Source organism: the organism of the source record quoted next, unplaced genomic scaffold, assembly GCF_019419815.1.
Source record: "Pyrus x bretschneideri cultivar Hongxiangsu unplaced genomic scaffold, Pyrus_bretschneideri_v1 Contig13, whole genome shotgun sequence".
Taxonomy (NCBI): Eukaryota; Viridiplantae; Streptophyta; class Magnoliopsida; order Rosales; family Rosaceae; genus Pyrus; species Pyrus x bretschneideri.
Genome location: NW_025999424.1, coordinates 5,882,947 through 5,894,819, shown reverse-complemented (window position 1 = coordinate 5,894,819; position 11,873 = coordinate 5,882,947). Strand labels below are relative to the sequence as shown.

General features: G+C 38.0%; 1 protein-coding gene across 1 annotated transcript; it reads right to left on the bottom strand.

Annotated features, from left to right (window-relative positions):
- Positions 1 to 613: 613 nt before the first annotated feature.
- On the bottom strand, positions 614 to 1,466 carry LOC108866950 (G-type lectin S-receptor-like serine/threonine-protein kinase At2g19130). The gene has a single exon (XM_048579128.1). It carries the CDS (start codon positions 1,424 to 1,426, stop codon positions 878 to 880), a length of 549 nt encoding a protein of 182 aa, XP_048435085.1. The 5' UTR covers positions 1,427 to 1,466; the 3' UTR covers positions 614 to 877.
- Positions 1,467 to 11,873: the final 10,407 nt, after the last annotated feature.

Here is an 11,873-nt window from a genome sequence, read left to right as displayed (position 1 = left end):
TCATTTCCTAAGGGAGCTTGTTAGTGAGGGAGTTATATAGTTAAAGTATTGCGAAACAGATGAACAGATGGCAGACGTGTTCACAAAGTTGCTTGGTGGACAAGTGTTCAAGCGAGATGTTGCAAGACTAGGAATCAAAAGCAAATTTGGTTTAAGGGAGGCAACGTTGGAAGGTTAAACCAAATTTAAGTTACAATGAAAGAGTTATAAATCAAGGTTAAGAAAGATAGAAGTTCTAGAGTTGTGATGTTTGGAATTTCTAGAGTTAATCATGATTTCTCTAGATGTTTCAATTATTAAGAAGCTTATAATTAGCTAAATAAATGATGATGTATTGTAGTGGCTATAAAAGCCATGTAGTGTTATGAGTTTTAAGTGTGAAAGAAATCAGAATAGTCTTTCCAAGTTAAAGAACCTTTCCCCTCTCCTAAAAATATTGGCTGATGCCATTTTTCATAGATAACTATTAAAGCGTTTCTCTATCGCACTTCCTCCTACATACAGTAAGAAGACAATTTTTCATTGTAGATCCCATTGGCCCCGCAAAGATCTCTTGGCCCTGACCAAAACAAATTCCATTGCCTGGAAATATTTAACCATATTAGGCTCTTAATCTTCCCTGAGGGATGCATTACAAACCGGGATATCATTTCAGGATTCTTAGAAGAAAAGGTGAAATAACTTTCATTTGTAACGGAGTTCAACTTGTAGATAGATTTAGGCATCATTTCAGGAGCGGATCTGAACATATGTCCATCCCATGATCCACTGGTCCAATACTGTATCGACCTATCTAGCCACATGGGTAATGAATTGATTCCATTGGGTCTTTCTCAAGAAAGTAAACACCCGGTGCAGGATCCCCCAAACTCTTCCATCAATTGAGAACTTGAATTTGTTTGGTAATTTTGTTGAATCCGATTTTACTTCCTGGTAGCCATGTATGAGCTGGATGATCAAAACTTCGCCATAAAAGCTGCTCACATGTATTACTAGACCCACGAGCTCTTAAGACAAGGTTTCCGCTATCCATAAGAAGTGCTTGTACACAAGCAGCGGTGGTAGTGGAGGTCAAACTTGTGGACCAAACCGGGGTTTTGGACTCGTTTAAGAGGACTAAATTGCCATCCAAGATCTTTAAAACCGAATAAAATCTATCGGAAACTGGTTTTTCTCTGTTTGCCACCCAGACTATGGTTCTCTCGGATACCACTTGTTTGGTGTACCACATGCCTATGTAGAAGTTCGAAGAATTACCTGGTGTGAAGAAACCGAGCTCAAAAATCCCACCTGGTGAGACAATGGTTTGAGCACCGGAGAGAGATTGGTTTACTGTGATGGTGTCAGCTCCAAGGGAAACATTGAGACATAGGAGGCCAAAGAAAACAGCAGAAAGCACTGGCTTTGGCTTGGTTTTGCTATCCATGGCTGCACAAAACAAATGCGCAGAGAAGCAAACCAATGTATGTTAGTGAAACCAAAACCTCAATAAACCATAACAATTCTAAATTTTCTGACTTTTCAATTATTCCAGCTCTTTTAAGTCAAGTCATTCATCTGATTTGATTATTATTTTCATCGAAATTTTTTATCGTTAGAATTTTTGGTTAAGAATCCCAAAATCAAGATTGGACGGTCGAAAGTCTCGGTATATATGATACGCCATAGAATTTTCAAGGGGAGTCCACACCCGACTTTCTCTGCCAAGTGAAAGCGTCCAAAACACATATAATGTAAATAGTGAAAGAGCACGCCATGATTGAATCTCCTCCATTTTAAGGCATCACAAATATTCATGCTCCCGCATTGAGGGCAAGTCAACAAATTTGTCATGTAAATAAATAATATATTGAAAGTTTTAATACCATATATTTGTGCAATAAAAAGAATAAGATAAAATAAATCTTGTTTATTCTCTCCTCAAAATGAAATTAAAGCAAAAGTAAAAAATAAATATATTTGTTTTCAACAACCATACAACTAAGTATGCTTACGTATTATGACATTCAACCTGCCTATCTCTTTGATGAAAATGATCGTGCTCCACTCATGAAACATTTAACCCTAAAACAACCAGATACGTTAAAATAGGTCCACAACTAATTGTGACATACCTAGTACAAGCCTAAATGAACAAAGGCATTAGTTTGGCCAAGAAACATCAAAGTGTCCAGCCCACAAATTCACACCACAACCCATGTAGGGTCCAAAGTCCAAACCCATAAGAGCAACTCCAGCGTGTGAAACCTTCCCCCAGGCAATACTCTATGCTATCCACCTGGTGAACAGTAACTGCCCTAATAAACAGTAATTGCCTTTTGCATCTCCACCGTTGCACTTCAATAGCCCTAGCAATAGGCAATAAAATATTAGTATTTTATTTATTTATAAAATAATACAAAATAATTTTAATTGTAATTTCAAATAAGATTTTTAATCGTTCTCATTGCGCCACGTGTCATTATCCGAAGTATTATTAAATAATACAAAATAATTTTATTTGTAATTTCAGATAAGATTTTTAATCGTGGTGTAAGGTAGATGATAATGAGAAGGTATTTATAGGAAAGTAAAAACAATTTTTTTTTGGATTTTTTACAATTTTTTTTTAATTTTTATTCAATTAATTAATCTTTGCCGTTGGATATAAAAAAATTTGAATTCCAACACTCCAGATTGTGCCACGTGTCACAATGGTAACTTTTCTTAATTTTAAAACTATTTTTTCTTTTATTTATTTATTTATAAAGCCTATTTAATATCGACCTTTGATCTCAGATCAAACGGTTGATATTAAATAAGCTTTTATTTTTATTTTTATTACCGTTGAGATCGAACGGTCCAAGTTAAAGAGCTGTTCAGATCGAACGCACCGTGGGAAGCCACGTGGCTTCCCAACGGTAACTGAGGCTGACTGCTCCGCGGGCCCCTGTGGTCTGAAACTTGTTTGTTGACTCGCCCCCAAGCGCGGGTGAGGCGCATGAGCCTGACAGAAAAAAATTAAAAAAGGGACTGACGCCAGCCTGACGTCAGCCCTGCGTCAGGTCCACCTCGGGCTCACGGGCTGGCGATTCCTCACGGGCCTGTTGCTCGGGCCTGCCCAGTCCCTCGGGCTCCCAACGCTGGAGGCTTGCAACCGGGCTATCCAGCCCTATTTGGTCAATTGTCCCCCGAGCAGTCCACAACGGTGGACTTGCTCTAAGAACACACCAGAGCCCATATTTACATGTAAAAAAAATCGAACTTTCACATTAATTTTTTTTTTTTAAATGGCTATTTCGTAACTAAAACAAATTCCCCCTCAATTGCACTGTAGCCAAGCTACATTGCCACCGCTCCCCAAGTTTAGGATAGAGTAATGCAAGTTGTTTAAGCAAAGCGATTCCCATTTCAAAAAAAAAAAAATATGGGGATCGCACCTTCAGCTATTGGACCTTAATGAGATCGTGTGGCTGTCCAATGCTTTAGAGAGGTGTATTCAATTGGAATTTTAAGATATTTTAATAGATTTGTAAATCCATAGATTTTTATGGAGTTTAATTCATTTGTAGAGATTTCATGTAAAATTTTGGCTCAATTCTCTTGAAATCTCATGGGAGATGTGAGATTTCTGAGTGTTTAAAATACACTACGAAATATTTCCAATTCCTTTCAACTTTTTAAAATTCTTTAAAACATTCAAATAACACCCACATTTCAAATAGGCTGTCACGTAGACAAATATGTAACGAATTATTACAGCATATTTACAACTTATGTCACAAAACTCTAATTATGTCAAAAAATATAATTACCCACCCTCATTATGATTACCAATTAAACCAATAGGGAAATTTTTTGAAATGTCATATGAACTTGTACAACTTTTTGAATTTGTCATATAAACTAAAATTTTAAGGAATTTGTCATACCAACTTTCCGAAATCATCAATTTGTCATCTCACCCTAACTCCGTTAAATTTTGCATCCAAAATAAGTCATGTGCGAGGCATAGACTTATGTTTAGGGTTATTTCTGTCTTTTTAAGATCTTTATACAAGTTCTTTACTTTTCTTTAGTAAAACCCTTAAATTTTGTGTTTGAAGGTATTCAAGCGGGTCGTTGTGTTCGAGCAGCGTATGTGTATCTACAACTCCATTTCTAGCACCAAACCTCTCATAGAAAACGGGACTACAAATAAACAGAGAAAACGAGACTACAAGTAGAAAAATAAAAATCTCTCATTGTCACAGACAAAGCTATAATAAATAATTTTATCTAACCTTACCATAGATTGGAGGGTTCCCCGTGACTTTATATTCTTAAGCCACTTCAATTTGAAACACACACAAGCTCTGTTGTTCCCTTTTTTGAACTAGAACTCTCAGACCATGTATCATATATATCACTCCCTTTTTGTGGCTTTAGAAATCCTAGAATTGTTTTGATCGAATACAACTTAATAGAAGAAATTGGGGTGTTAAAATGGCAGAAATAACTCTGAACTGTCACATCCCGCCCCGAGCCCCCACCACATCCCGGGCTCGACTCCACCGTAGCACGATATTGTCCGCTTTAGGCCCCGACCACGCCCTCACGGTTTTGTTTCTGGGAACTCACACGAGAACTTCCCAGTGGGTCACCCATCATGGGAATGCTCTCACCCAAACTCGCTTAACTTTGGAGTTCCGATGAACTCCGAAGTCAGTGAGCTCCCAAAAGGCCTCGTGCTAGGTAGAGATGGGAATATACATATAAGGCTTATAGGATTCCCCTGGACGATGTGAGATGTCACATGAACACAAGTCATGTGTGACTTATTTTGGATGGAAAAATTAATATAGTTAGGGTGAAATGACAAATTAATGATTTCAGAAAGTTGGTATGACAAATTGCTTAAAATTTTAGTTTATATGGCAAATTGAAAAATGTGTACAAGTTCATATGACATTTTAAAAATTTTCCCAAACCAATATGAAAATTTACCTTTCTTGTATCATAAATATTTTTTTTTAGTTGTATCATAAATATTAGGGTTAATTACAAAAAACTACCTCAAGTTTGGGTCAAATGACACTTTCATACCTCATCTTTTAAAATTGACAATGTCATACCTCATCTTACGAATTTGTGTCAATGTTATACCTTCCGTTAGCTTGGCCGTTTATTTCTCAGTTAAATGCTGACGTGGCTTGATGCGGGACCCATTTTTATTAAAAAATTATTAAAAAAATTATTAAAAACAAAAAAAATCATTTAATATTATTTAAATATTAAAATAATAAATACCCTTTTTTTTTTCTTCTCTCTTCTTCTTCTTCTTCTTCTTCTTCTTCTGCAGGGGCCGAACTGGGCTTCTTTTTTTTTTTTTTTTTTTTTTTTTTTTTTGTTTTCTTCTCTCTTCTTCTTCTTCCCTCTTCTTCCCTCTTCTTCTTCTTCTTCTGGGGGCCGAACTGGGCTTCTTTTTTTTTTTTTTTTTTTTTTTTTTTGTTCTTCTCTCTTGTTCTTCTCTCTTGTTCTTCTTCCCTCTTCTTCCCTCTTCTTCTTCTTCTTCTTCTTCTTCTTCTGCAGGGGGCCGAACTGGGCTTTTTTTTTTTTTTTTTTTTTTTTTTTTTCTGGGTTTTTTTCTATAGGTCCATGGTTATTTCGTGCATCTTCCCCTCTCTCTTCCCCATCATCTTCCTGCAACCCAGCAACCCAGAAAAGAAGAAGGAGAAAGAAGAAGAAGAAGAGAAAAAAAAAAAAAAAAAAAAAAAACCCCAGTTCGTCCTCTGCAGAAGGGGAAGAAGAAGAAGAAGAAAAAAAAAAAAAAAAAAAAAAAAACAAACAGCAGCAACCCAGTTCGCCCCCCTCACACCCACCCTCTCCTCTCCACACCCATTCCCCCACCCCCACTCTCCCCCCCCCCCCCGCGCGGACCCCCGTTGCCCATTTTCTCCTCGCCCAGGAGAATGGGTTTTTTTTTTCTGGGTTTTTTTTTTTTTTTTTTTTTTTTTTAGGGGTTGTAGATGGTGGGTGCGAGGTTGGGGTGCGAAGGTGGGGAGGTTGGGTGCGTGGATGTGGGGAGAAGAGGGGGTGAGGAGCAAGGAAAACAAATTAGTTTTTTTTTTTTTTTTTTTTTCTCTTCTGTTTTTCTGGGTTGTAGTTGCAGAAAGGGGAAGAAGATGAAGATGGGGAGAAGGGAGAGAGGGGGGGAAGGGAGAACTGACGTTGGTTTTTTTTTTTTTTTTTTTTTTTTTTAAATAATTTTTCTTTATTATTTTAATATTTAAATAATATTAAATGATTTTTTTTATTAATTTTTTAATAAAAATGGGTCCCAGATCAAGCCACGTCAGCATTTAACTGAGAATAAACGGCCAAACTAACGGAAGGTATAACATTGACACAAATTCGTAAGATGAGGTATGACATTGTCAATTTTAAAAGATGAGGTATGAAAGTGTCATTTGACCCATACTTGAGGTAGTTTTTTGTAATTAACCCTAAATATTATTAACACATTTATATAATCCATGTTAATAAAAAATAATAGGCACACCTTTCGTATGAAAAAAAAAATATATATATATCCATGCAATGAATTATTTTGCACCAAATAATATTGTTTGATAAAAAAATTCAATTAATATTGTAATGACCCGTCCCCAAATATTGCTATTTTTATAATTTTAAATCATGAATTTACAAAAATACCCTTCGAGGTAAAAACGTTAACTTTTGTTGACCACCTTGTCATGTCATGTAAGATCCGTCTTCTTGGCATATCCTTGTAGCACTCATCGGTACGAGTAAGTAGGCGCAAGCAGAATCGAATTTGGAGTTACAATAAATGCTTTACGGAATTCGAAACTTAAGGGCATTTTGGTAATTTTCCAAGTAAAGATATTTTCCACCTTGGATCATTCCCGGGCCGACAGGTGACATCTTTGACATCTTTTTTTGGGGTATTCATTTTGGCCCATTTGTTCCTCCTCCCGTGACATCTTTGTCTCTCTAGAACTCTCTCTCTCTCTCAAACTTTCCCTCCCTCTCATTATTCTTTCCCTCTCTCCGTGAGAGTGGCTGAACCACCATCACTGTCACCAACTCGCCACTCCAGCAAGCTCTTCCACTATAACCCAAACCACCACCTCATCCTTTACCTCACCATCTTCCCTCAGACACTCCATCTCTCATCATTTTCTTTCTCGGTTCACTGATGCACAACACCATCGCCACCCAATCTTGTGAACTCCGACAAGATTTTCAGTTCTTCGATCAAGGTAAGCTTCGGATCACCTAGCTCGAGAAGTTTCTCGGCCAAAACCAACTTTCTCCTTCATTGGGTTCGGCGACCTGCAAGCCAATCAGGTCAAACCTGACTAGCAACCCAAATCGGCCCAACACAGCTACTAAACAAGGCCCAAACCCGATCCAGTAACCCGACCCAAGCCTTTGGGCCATGTAAACTGACCCGTAACCTACTAACCCAAACCCTTAGCCTAACCTAGCTACCGGCCCAACCCATTAACCCTAGCCTAGGTCTGACCCGAATCTAACCCGACCCAGACCCAGTCCCAGTTTCTGGGCATGTGCATGGATGCAGGTCATGGCTGGCGCGTAGAGCACACACGCCTTCGTCGAAGGTACTATGCTTCGTCACCATCCACGGCGGTGCCGATGACTTTTTTGACAACTCAACTCTGCGCTTGTCGGACCGTGGCCTTTCGGGCCACCTCCCTGTGGCGGCGCTTGCGGTGGCGCGAGGAGAACCGAAGGTTTTTTGACGTGTTGAACCCGAATCTGATGTCCATTTTCCCAAATTTCATCGTTTTAGTAAAGTTTTATTATATGTCCTTTTTTGTGTTTAGGTGCGTCGATGGGAAGTGACACCATCTTTTCTAGTTCGAGCATCTCGCTGGCAACAAAATATCTATGAGTAGACCCCTTCTTAACTTGCATGTTTTTGTAAAATATTAGGCTTGCATTCATGAAAAGCATGATATGTTTTATGCATTATTTATGATTTATCAAAATTACATTTTATGAAAGGTTATGAATTATTGGATTTTCGTATTTGAAATTCTATGGATTATGAACATTATTTATTTTACGGATTTATGAATATGAATTATCATGGATTGATGAGATTAGGCTTTGAGCTTTTGAGCTCCAGATTTGATATGAGATTTTTGAGGTATGTTTTCGATGCTTATGTAGCGGGTTATGATACAACACATGTATGCAGACGTCTATGGCCATAGGACGTAGTTGAGGATATTTATGCCATACCCTTCAACTTCACTAGTGAAATCAGTGTCAAACAGCTTCACTAGCCACGGCTAGTGTCGATGTGTGATGTTATATGTTTCTTCTCTGACGTAACCTAGATTCGTACGGCTTCACCTTCGGGTGATGAAGCCTACCATGTTTCTTCACTGGCATAACCCAATGTCGTACAGCTTCACCTTTGGGTGATGGTGTTACATCCCACCCCCGTTTTTAAATGTTATTTTTGGTTCTTAAATGGTGAGCCAGGTGGGACCCTTCTTCTTTTTGGTTCCCGGTCTCTTTCCTCTCTACTTTCCCCTGTGTTCTCCTTCTCATAGTACACTTTCTCTATCTCTCTTTCTTCCTCACTTCTCTCCTTTTCTCAAACCTCCCGCAGTTTCTCTAGAGGTAACAAAACCACCCACCACCTGGGAATGGACCTCCCTCTTCTCCTTGTCACTGTGCAAACACCTTCCTAACGAGTTATCGTCGTCTTCAACAATAGTAAGTCAAACCAGCCATCGATCTTCCTTCCTAGTAGTTTAGAAGGCTTAATGGTTGTTAAATAATGGTTTTTGGTGAAGGGTTAGACGTGAAAACACCTCGGTGGAGTTTCTCCATGTTTTCCAGCGAGAAGCACCGCCTCACACCAAATCAATTTTCAGCCAAATCACGGCAATTTGGCCAGCTTGCAAGGTATCAATCTCTTCGTCTCTTTGAGTACTACAACTTTCCTTTTTGAATCACCCAATTTCGTTGAGTATTGAAGAATTTATCCTCATTTGAATCTTACCCAGTTTTCGGCGACCTCCGTGACTTTCGAGGCGTTTTTCGGCCAAACCACAGTGATTTAGACGTCTTGTGAGGTACCATTCTCTTCATCTCTTTGAGAACGATTTTTGTTTTTGAATCACTCGATTTCGTTGAGTATTGACAAAGTTATGAACGTTTAAAATTTGTCTAATTTCAGGCCGAATTTCAGCCTTCTTCTTCTTGAGGTCCGGCGAGCCACCAAACCCAGGCCCTCCGGGCCGTTCCTGCTAAGCCCAGAAACCTAAGGAACTCAGGCTTTTTAGGCCACCTCAAAGACCATTGGGCCTTGGCCCATTTCAGACCCAAGCCCAAGCCCTTTTTATTATTTGTTTTGTTTTGAATTATTTGTTAAAGGCATTTGGGCCGTGAGCTGTTGGGGGCCCCGAGCCCAAGCCTTAAACCCAATTTACCTCGGTCATTTTCTTTTAAAACTTAAGGCCTCAACCTTTGGGCCTCCCACCTTGGTCCGAGTAACCCAAAACCCAATCCAAAACCCATTAAATCCCAGCCCACCTAAATAGCTAAACCCTTAACCCATTAACCCATTATCCTAAGCCCAACCTACCTAAACCTAAACATAACCTAAGTCCAAACCCTAAGCCCGAAACCCGATTGGAACCTTCTAAGGATATTCCTGGAATCTTTTGAGGAATATTCCTGGAATATTCCCGTGTTGACCTTTTTCGGAAATTTACCTGGGACCCTTCTCAGGGTAATTTGACGTCTTGGACCCATTTTTTAGTCTGTTTTCCCAAATTAAATCATTTGAGTATAGTTTTATTAATTTTACCCTTTATGTGCTTAGAGGTAATTATTTGTGGCATTTCCGTCTTCGCTAGTTTGCGTGGCTCTTCGGCGGCGAAGTATCTGTGAGTGGACCCTTTCTAAAAGTGTATGTTTTAATAGTAGAAATGCATACATGAAAAGTATGATTTAAAGACTACGTTTTATGAAATGTTTTGCGAGATAACATGTTTACTGAGGCTAGTTTGAATTATTACTATTTTTTCTATAACCCGTGTTCTTATAGAATATCTGATGGATGACGATATCATATTTAGAACACCTCTTTATAGTATAGATGATGGATGACTTTATACTATGAAGTTGCTTTTCAATATATGTATGTTCAATGGTTTTGTACTTACCTAGTGGTCCCAATTCCGCTACGAGACGAGGGATAGATTCTGGTCCATCCCGGGCGATAGTTACGGTGTTGGCATAGGGCTTGAAGTGATTTTTCCCTGGCAATTGGCACAGAGACAGGGAGCTAGCATGGGGCCTAGAGGGATATTAGACATTCACTAGTGATTACAATATATGCGAGATATGTTTTGAGATAGTGCACGGTATGCTAGGTTTTGAAAAAACCTATTTTTATCATGATATATGTGTTTTCATAAAACCTGGGGGTTAGTATGTTGAAAACTGTTTTATTATATATATATATATATATATATCAACTTGGTCCACTCATGTTTATTTTGCGCCCCTTTCAAGAATTAGGATCGAGGCATATAATTCCGGCGTCAAGGCACTTCCGCATCAATATCTTCGAGTCCTCTCACTATAGGATCCATCCTTTGTTTCATTCAATTTTATATTATTTCTTTTAGTGTTCTAGTTAGTTGTATACTTTGAACACGTTCCTTAAATGCTTATTCTTTATTCTTTTATATTTATAAATCTTATTTATTTCGTATTCTCAGCATTTGCATTCAATAAATGGCTTTCGTCACCCTCGAGTGTAGGCCAGCACGTGCCTATCCTAGTATTCAGGAAATATCGAGATCAGGGGGTGTCAAATGGACAAGTACTGCTTTTAGGCGACTATGATACTCCTAGAGAGAATAGTATTGATGAGATTTACGGATTTGCCTTCAGGCAGCAATAGCACCGTTATTGAGCATTGTTTTACACATACATGTTTTACAAACGTTTTTCATGGAGTTTTCAAAAAACTTATTATGTAGGGAGTTAGTATGTTCATAAAGAAAATGTTTTTCTTATTATTAGTATTATTATTATATGTGTTTTCAAAACCATTTTCTTTAGGGCGAAGCAAGGTTGAGATAAACAACAAAGAACCACAAAGATTTGATCTTTATTAATTTAGTGAAAACCTCAATTCATATAAAACAACAGTTTCCACCAGAATATTCATTTCAACAGTAAGCACAGAAATTACATATTAAAAAATTGAAGAAACAGAGGTAAGAACAATACCAAATCCGGGCCAACCAGGTCCTACGCTGCTACTGCATTGTAATCTGCTTCTCTGAGACCCATTTGTTCCATAAAGTCTAACGATTTTGAGCTTCAAATATGGGCGAACAATTCCAGAGCTTGAAGGGGTGCAGAGAAAAAGCTGCTGCTTCTAGGATTAGAAAGCAGGGAAGAAAGTGTCAAATGCTAAAACCGCACTAATCATTTTTTACTTCAGATTCTCAAATTTGCACTTTCTCGTTGTTTCTCCCCTTATCTACGATGGTCGACAAGTGCACGGAGAAGCGGTGGCAATTTCGTAAATAAATCGAAATTTCCAATATGAAGTGAAGAGGCTGTGGTAATTTTGTAAATAACCGAAAAATTTGCCCCGATTCACTGTTAATTTGTGCAGTGCAATTTATCTCCCTTCTTTAGACTAAAATAATTTGATAACTATTTTCTTTTCAATTTTTAGTTTTTGGGTTGCATTTATATTTTTAGATTTTAATTTTTAATTTTCAAAAAAAATAAAACAAAAAACAAAATAATTATCAAACAACCTCTACGTAAAACAATATCAAAAAAAAGCTTGTTCGATCTTAATTTGGTCATTTAGTTAG

Coding starts and splice junctions, on each gene's coding strand:
- LOC108866950 (XM_048579128.1), bottom strand. CDS start 1,426: ATGGATAGCAAAACCAAGCCAAAGCCAGTGCTTTCTGCTGTTTTCTTT.